This window comes from Centroberyx affinis, unplaced genomic scaffold, assembly GCF_046629955.1.
Source record: "Centroberyx affinis isolate AG114_WGS23_722 - 3 ecotype Tasmania unplaced genomic scaffold, CSIRO-AGI_Caff_v1 ptg001447l_1, whole genome shotgun sequence".
Lineage (NCBI taxonomy): Eukaryota > Metazoa > Chordata > Actinopteri > Beryciformes > Berycidae > Centroberyx > Centroberyx affinis.
The window spans coordinates 84942-93497 of NW_027279921.1; the positions used below are offsets into that span (position 1 = coordinate 84942).

At 43.5% G+C, this 8556-nt stretch overlaps 1 protein-coding gene across 1 annotated transcript; it reads right to left on the reverse strand.

Annotated features, from left to right (window-relative positions):
- LOC139650149 (monocarboxylate transporter 2) lies at positions 1–8341 on the reverse strand. Its single transcript, XM_071526714.1, is given in 9 exon segments — positions 1–143; positions 146–178; positions 3222–3290; positions 3293–3446; positions 3655–3941; positions 4034–4422; positions 4521–4587; positions 5514–5702; positions 8308–8341. Coding segments are annotated over 9 exon segments (1365 nt in total).
- Positions 8342–8556: the final 215 nt, after the last annotated feature.

Genomic DNA, 8556 nt, shown 5'->3' on the forward strand with positions numbered 1-8556 from the left:
TCATGTCCAGTCCCCCACCTTCGATGCCACGTCCTTATTGCTGTCCGTGGACAAATCGCGGCCCATGGCGGTTGACCCCCGACCCCTGCGGTTCATCTGGTGGAGCAGGAGCAGGAAGAGGACAGAGACTATGAGAGCCACTCTGTCCCGTAATCCCTCATCTTGTCCATGAAGAATCCTAAGGGGAAAGAGATACAGCATGTGCGTCAGAGAGTGACGTTAGGGGCTTTTTTCAGGCTTCTGACTGAAATTTCAAGCTTTTAGTCTAGTCAAAACAACTCCAAGATCATATTTACAGTGTCTAGCTCGCCTGGAATGCAACTGTGCTGCCCAAAATACAAGAACGTCACAGCTATGTTAACACGTTGTCTAAATTGTGTGACAGATAGCTATAAATGAGGCAGAGATAGCAGAGATAAGCGAGACAGGATCGCATGAAGATGAATTTTATCCTAAGGCGGTAATGCCAGTGCCTTTCCACCAGCGAAGGAAACATAATTAGAACGCTTTGATGCATCCTCAACATCAAATCAACTCTCTGGTCTTCAAAGTATGTGAAGTACTCAAAGTATTGAACGGTACAGTGGAAATGATTCTGTAATAGCCTCAGTCTCCAAGGGACCCTGTTAAGTTATTAATAGGACACCACAGGCTGTATTTTTATCTCCTTCAGTATAATTAGCGTGTAACTTTATTCAAGGTTAATTTCAGCCTGTGGAATTAACTTGAATTTAACAATTAGATGTGGTGATATCATTTTACTCCAAATGGGGAAGTTTTACTGTTTTCTGGAACTTTTTAGAGTGCGAACGATGGAGCTATTAAAGGGGAACAGAGAGAGGAATAGAGGCCCAAAGGACAAGATGTACTGTAAGCACTGAGCCAACTAATGTGTGTGTGTGTGTGTGTGTGTGTGAAGGAGAGAGAGAGGGGGGGGAGTGAGAGGCAGAGAGAACGAGAAAGGGTGTTTTGGTATGTTTTATCTGTTTTCTTCTCAGACACTACATCAGGCCAGCATCAATCGACTCTGCTTAATTTCCAATAAAAAATGGATACTATGCCAAAGGAGAAGTCCAATTCCTTAGACGCACACACACATCCAGGAGAGCGAAAGAATCACAGCCTCTCACACTCCAGCAATTCAAATTGAAAAGGGGCGATCCTTTTCGCTATACTAACAGCCTTTTCAGAAAGCCATAAATACTATCAAATGTCTGGCTGAACGATCCAAGCTACAACTAGATCTAGATGAGCGTTTTTGTTTTTTTTTCTCCTCTGTTGGAGAGGCCAGTGTTTCAGATGAGAGGTTTCCCCAGCTGATTTAGTGCTGGATGGGCTCTGAGGCAAGACACTTTCTGGCAGGGGTTGCAGCGCCCGGGTGCCAAGACAAGCTGGGGTATTTTTCAGGCTGTAGTTACTGCTATTGTTTGGAGTTGAGAGGGAAAACAGGGTTATCACCTCAGTAATCAAGTTCAAATGGGGCCATTTGTTTGGTGTCTTTTGTATAGGAAAGGACAGGAAAATAACATTTTTGTCCGCTTGGCTGTGATTGCCGGTAGATTCAGAATTTTATCAGGCATTTTAATTACATAGCTGTCAAAGTGATTTTCAGAATACAGCAGATTAATTGAACAGGGGATGGGTAGTTGCCAAAGTAGCTGGTAGATCTGACACACTCACCAGCTAGTGCCAGCATTTACAGTCCTAGTGGATGGTGTTAATTACTCTCAAAGTGTTCTTATGCCTTAAAGGGTAACTTCGGTATTTTTCAACCTAGACCCTAGAATTTGTTGTGTTGGAGTACAGAAATCGTAGCTCAGTGTTATCTAAAATATTTTCTAAGTCATGGCTGAATATTTAGCTGATTTCGACAACGTGGAAGAGGCCTTTGAATTCGATGGCCGCCCGTATTTATTTGAGCCAGAGTATACAGATGAAGAGCTAAAGGCAGAACGGCTCTGGCTAAAGGTAAGGAAGTGCGTTTCATTTCATCAGACACTTATAATAACAATCTGAGCCTGTCAGTGGCAAAAACAAGCACTTTTAGTGGACGTACATTGACGGTTCATTTGCCCCGTCGGATTACATTGCAGCCCGTTTCGCGGCTGCCGGCTGAAGCGATCTCGCTCAATACTGGACCAATTTCAAAAATTGTTGTCCCCATTAGTTACTTAGACACCCGCAGTTGGGAAAAGTACATATGAAGTACAATGAAGTACATACTGATGAAGTGAATCCAGGTAAAAGTCATTATCCCCTATTGAATTCCCTTATTAAATCTCTACCAATCACAAAGGAGGAGATGTAGATAAAGAGAAGCAGATGAGTCAGAGAAGGAGTTTTAAGCTTTGAGACAACTGAGACGTGGATTGTGCAAAAGGGGCTGCAACTCAATATCAGGAAGATGACCCTAATATTTTGTACATTCAGTTTGTAATGTGTCTTTCTTTGCCTGCGTAGTGATTCTACATGGCGTCTATGAGATTTCTCTATTACTGTTTTGCTGTGTGTGGGGGATGTTACCACAGCTGTTCTCATCTTCTGTAGGACACATTACATATGGATGCGGAAAAACACCTTACGTGCGTAACCGAATAGGAAGTCAATGGGGGAGAAACTCTATTGTAAGGGGAAAAAATGTAGCTTCAGGGACCGATAGTCCATGAAATTAACACAACATAAAGCACTATGATATTATATTTGTGCACAGCCGCCTTCTGAATATAAAAATTTAGGTTCCCATAGGATGGACCATCTACAAAATCCATGATTAATTGAAGGGTGGTCTTCCATGACAGGGAGATATAAAAATCTCATTGTGGTTGAATAGGCTCACTGCGCTGCACTTACAATGCAGAATGGTGCATAAGCGGATCCATTGTGTGAGATTTAATGCCTTGTGGAAGAATAGGGCCGGCCAGTGTGACAGACACCATAACCTTGAGTTCATGAATGACTGTTTTCTTTGGAGCTCTGCCAAAGGAAATGTTAACATAAGCGCCATGAAGTTCCTCTCATTCTATTCTATTCTATTCTATTCTATTCTGTTAAAGGTCACCCCTTGCTGCTTATTGTTTATCTCTAGCAGGCAGTCAGCAGACACGGAAGTATGGATCCCAGAGAATTTTACAGCAACAACTCGATGCTGAAGTCCATTTCTTTTTGATATCCACAGCCAGTATGTGTGTGTAAGTGAATATCAAAGCATCCTTCTCTCTGACCTGCAATGGGCGGGCCGAGCAGGCCTCCGCTGCTGCGTATGAGCATGAGGAACCCCAGCACACTACCACCACCTCGGCCAGGACGGTGATGTGGATGGAGACGGTGGCGGTGTACAGCAGGCCGTACGCTGCGCTGAAGGCAGCCAGCTCAAGGAAGGAGGAGGCCACTGGGCAGAGGAGCAACACGCCGCCCAGCAGAAACACTGTCACTGTCAGCTGCTGCACCTGGTAGGGACAGAGACAGAGGAGACGCAGACCGGGTGTCAGCTGCTGCAGCTACAATAGCATCCACACCTTCTTGCCTCTTTTCACTTTGCTGAAAATATACACTATGCCACATAGTGCACATAGCTGCGCCCTAACTTCTCTTTCAACATGGTGATTTTCAAACTTTTCATTGCTCTAGTCAAACCCTCTATTAAACTAAACATACTGTCTCCACCAGTCTCAGCACCCTCCCAGTGAGATCCAGCGCTGCGGAGATGGACATGAGCGCAGCCGCCTGGTATTCCTGAATCCCCCGACTGTGAGCGTACGGCACCAGAAACAGGGCTGGGGTGAAGAAATCCAGTGCAGCAAACACTCCAAACATGGAGTAGCCCATGAATCGAGCATTGGTGATGAGGGCGTAATCTGTGTAGCGAATGATTTTGGTCCTTAGCTCAGCCCTCTTTGCCCTGCTTTTAGTGTCTTGCGACTCGATGGCATCTCTCTGGGGGTCTTATTAGATGGACCCCTCTTGATCGTTTAAGCTTCCTCGGACATTTTCAGCTCCTCAGCCCCTAGACAGTTTGGTTTTCTCTGATCCGAGCCCTCTTCCATTACAGGTAGCGATTCCAGGTCCAAGGCCAACTCTTCCTCTTTGTCCTCACTGAGATGAGTCACCTCTCCGGTGGCTTTTAGGGGCCTCAGCAGCATCTCACACACACACACAGGTTGAACTGCAGCCCCCCCCAGCACCAGCATAGCTCCCTACCAGGAGTAGCTGTCAATCAGCAGCTGGAAGAGTGGTGTGAGGAGGAAAGTAAGGATGCACTCTCCAGCGCTGGCCAAGGCGTTGGCCACCGGTCGCCTCTTCTCAAAGTACCAGCCCAGCATGGTCACTGTTGGGGTCCAGGTCAGTCCACAGCCGAAACCTGCAGTGAGCCAGAGCAGCGGAACCAGATGAGAAGTTGAAAAATGTATTGTTTGAATGGACGAGTTGACTTTTATGGAGGGTTTTGTGTGCAACTGACCGGCTCTGCTCTAAGGTATTTTGTGTGTGTGTGTGTGTGTGTGTGTGTGTGTGTGTGTGTGTGCATCGAGCCACCCATCAACACTACAGAGCGATGGCTGTAGCGAGCGCTCAGAGCAGACGCTATGGGAGCTGCAGAGGGACACACAGGACATGCACTTATTATCCTATTTTCTTACAGGGTGAGACATTTTATTGAACTGCAATAGATACAAGGTAACAGAATTTGCAGTTTACATTTATGCACTTCTCTCTAAGAGGTAAGAGGTCCTGTAGCTAGAGAAATTATGTTGTTCTGGTGTCTAAATGAAGACATTCTCTTGCAGTATAATACTGTCTTTTCATCTGCCAGGTAGAATATATTCTGAGGGAACATATCTCTTTGAAGATATGAAGACATAAAAGGTTGAGTTTTTAAATGAATCCCAGTGCCACCTACTGCCTTGGTAGGCCAACATTTCAATCAGATAATGATTCAGTTGACTCACCAATCATGATCTTTATTGGAGATCAAAAAACCACTCCTAAGGTGGCAACAAGTTGTTAGATTTATTGTTTTTATCTACTCTGTTCTGACAACCTTTGTGTGAAGTTTCTGAACTACCAGTGATACAGTATGTTAGCTGATTTATGCTCTCTGCTCACTGTATAAGGTAATCTATCTATCTAGGTAGTCTATCTGCTGAATATCAGTTGTTGTTTTGTTAATAGCGGTAAGTTCTGCAGATGATTAAGATTGTGTGATTCATTCAACACTTAAGGGACTTTTGGCAGGGTCTAAGATGTAGGAGAGAGCCACCTGGTGGTCAAAACCTTAAGAAGGCTGTGTTTTCGCTGAGTCATCTGAAGGATGACACATCAAAACAATGGAGGGATTTTCACAGATATGACTAAGAATCTGAAGATATATTCTAAGAATAGAGGGTTGATGAAGTACCAGTGTCTCATGAGTGTCTGCTCTTGGTTTTTTGCATCTCATCACACATTCATACAGGTTTCAGGCAGGTTTTAAAGAAAGAGTTATGTAATCTTGATTTGAAAACATATATGATAATCACCTCCAACATGAATGGTCACCATGCCAAAGGCCTTGATGACCCCGAAGGTCAGGCCGAAGACCAGGAAGCAGGAGAGCAGGATGAACCAGGTGTAGCCGCCGTCCGGGGCTGCTGCTGGTGCCGCGGCTATCTGGACCCTCTGAGCCTTCATTGGAGAGTCCAGGGTGATCTGCAGTGGTTTCTGCCCGACTCAAATATCTATGGAGAGACAAATTAATGTCTTTTGTACTGTGCAATCACCAAATAATCCAAACAGAGAAACAAATTGCTCATCACTTTATCTTTCGTCTGCTCTGAGGGGTCGGGCGTGTGCAAACCATGATGAGAGATGAGGGGAAATTTTTAAGTCGTAGGTGGTGGGCTCAATTCAGATTGCTCCCACTGACAACAAAATTGGCAAGCAATCATAATGATTGGACTTGATTTATTTGGGACTAATGGCATGCATTTTAAAATCAAAAAGCATCTACTACATTGAGTGTTGAACTAAATAAAGTTATAATACAAGGTAGCTACAGTATATGGGCACAGATCCAGCCTTCATAAAAGTTCATCCTATTACGACTTGTATCTTCCTCAATGAGTAACATTCACTCCTATGTTTGTGTGCATATCCAGGATCACAGTTCAATGATGACACAAACTCCACTTCATTGATACAACTTCATATTATGTAATCTCTGTTTATGGGAGTGCCGCTGCTTCTGTGATATGAGACAGCATTGTTTCACATTCTTGTGTAGTATGCCACTGATGATGTACATTTATGTTGAAGCAACACTTTGAATAGGATGTTATTTGACATCACGCATAATATCTCACTCTTTGATGATTCATATCAGCTCATGCTATCGATGAAAAACAAGCGTTCTATGCAATTGCTGCTGAATTTTTCATGAATATACCATGTATGATATATCTGATATGAACTGACAATAAGGCACACGGCGCTACAGAACATCAAGCATCTGGACTCTAAGAGCCTCTTAGAGTCTTTCCTGTCTTTCAGTGGTAACAGCTCATTGAAATTACAGAGGGCCAGCTAGTCAGAAATGTATAATAACAAAATAACATTGTTAAATCAGGTTGAGTGAACTTGATTTGCCTGGTTGTGACTGAATGTAGTCTAGAGAAAAAATAAAAGTAAGAACTTGTGCTGTGGTGAGCTATTTGTTGTCTTTTTGGACAACAGCCCATGCAAGCTGATTAGATTCACCATGTATTGCAGGATTTATCTCTTGACTGAAAATGTGTAATTCACATAATAATGATAGAGCTTCATAGACTGCATATAAGAGCCTGTTTACAAAGGATTTTAAGCGTAAAAAGTCAATGTCCAGAATCCAAAGTATGGTTCGCAGTACAAAATAGAAGTACACACATCATACACTACATCTCTACAATACCTGCTGAGGTCATATTAAAGCCACGATGAGCCTCCTGCACCCCATCTCTCCAAGTGGTAGGTGGTACTTGGTGGCTCTCTTCCTTTGTCACATAGCAGTGACACAGCGAAGGCAAGTGAGCCACTCTACAATGAAAACATGACTCTAAATCTGAGGACAAGGTACAAGGATCAAACACAGACAAGTGAAATTGACAGAGCGAGACAGAGAGAGAGACAGAGAGAGAGAGAGGGAGGGAAGGAGAGGGAGAGTAGGAAGATAAGAAAGAGTTAATTCATGAGAGGGGCTTGGTGTGTACAAGGTTGATGGTTACATGTGTCTTCTACTACATCCTATGTAACACATACGCATGTGAGGACTGACCCTGGACAGACATTTGTAACGCTTTCTCTCTGCATTCCTCAGTTTGTGAACACGCTACAGTGTGTTGGTGAAAGGGCCAAAGTTTCATTAACTTTTTTGTAAGCGTGTGTGTGTGTGTGTGTGTGTGTGTGGGTGTGTGCATGGGTTCGGCCGACTGCACATTTGAACGGAAATGTAATCTTATCTTTCCATCTACCCTCATGACACCATTAGTTCCCTTCCTCCATGTACTAGAAGTCAAGTCTACTCAAGTTTATTTGTATAGCCCTTAATCACAGTTAGTCTCAAAGGGCTTCACAACGGCCGCATTATGAAAACAATAAATGAAAACGAAACCCCCAACCTGAGACTCTCAACTGAGAACAAGGGAAAACTCTCAGTTGGAGAAGAAATGGAGGAAAGCTTGGGAAGGGTTTCTGTTGATTTATTATTGGTATTATTTTGTGTAGTTAAGTGGATCTGTAGTTAACAGAACAAAAAGCTGGCTTTAGACAGAGGATCTTGCCTTTTGTATCACGGTTGACTCATGATTGCATCTTAACACCCCCTCATACTTTAGAAATGCCACGGATGCAGAGCGATGACTTAAGTAGTGTGTGTATGGTGAAGTGTATCTCAAAACTGTAATGGAACGGTACAGTATATCCAGTGTTGCATGCAACGGTGCAGCAGCAGTGCAGCATATGTTACATCTCCAATGTCCCACCATAAGCGGCTACCCATTTCTATAAAATGAGAGGATGTTAATTGACATTGACAGCATTGCCATTGACGGCATGATAAACAGCCACATGGGGAGATCAAGCAACAATCTGACAACTGAGACAACGTTCTGCATGGAGCGAGTCAACGTAGCAGGGGGCCTCGCAAATCCCTTCATAATTGATAAGCTCTCCACCTCGTCACATCTCTCCTGCTGCCTCAGAAACTGCTAACATGACTCCTCTGATGATCAATCTGTCAAAAAAACTGTGTAAACTGTGTGTATGCTTCCTCTGCGACCACAAAAAAGAAGATTTGTTTACACAGGAAGGCGTTCTCCACATGATGCCGTTTCATGGTTTTCATGCTACTGATGGATGTTGAATGTGCATTAATCCTCACCAATATCATCCTTATCAAAGGCCTATACTCAAGTGTGACATGGTTCTATCTGGCTAGAGTGCTGTTTTGAGATATTTGGCATCTAAGATTTTACATTTAAGCTGGCAAAACTTTCTATCGGTTTAGATATTTAATACCAAAAGGTTCTTAAAAAACCCCTCCATACAAAC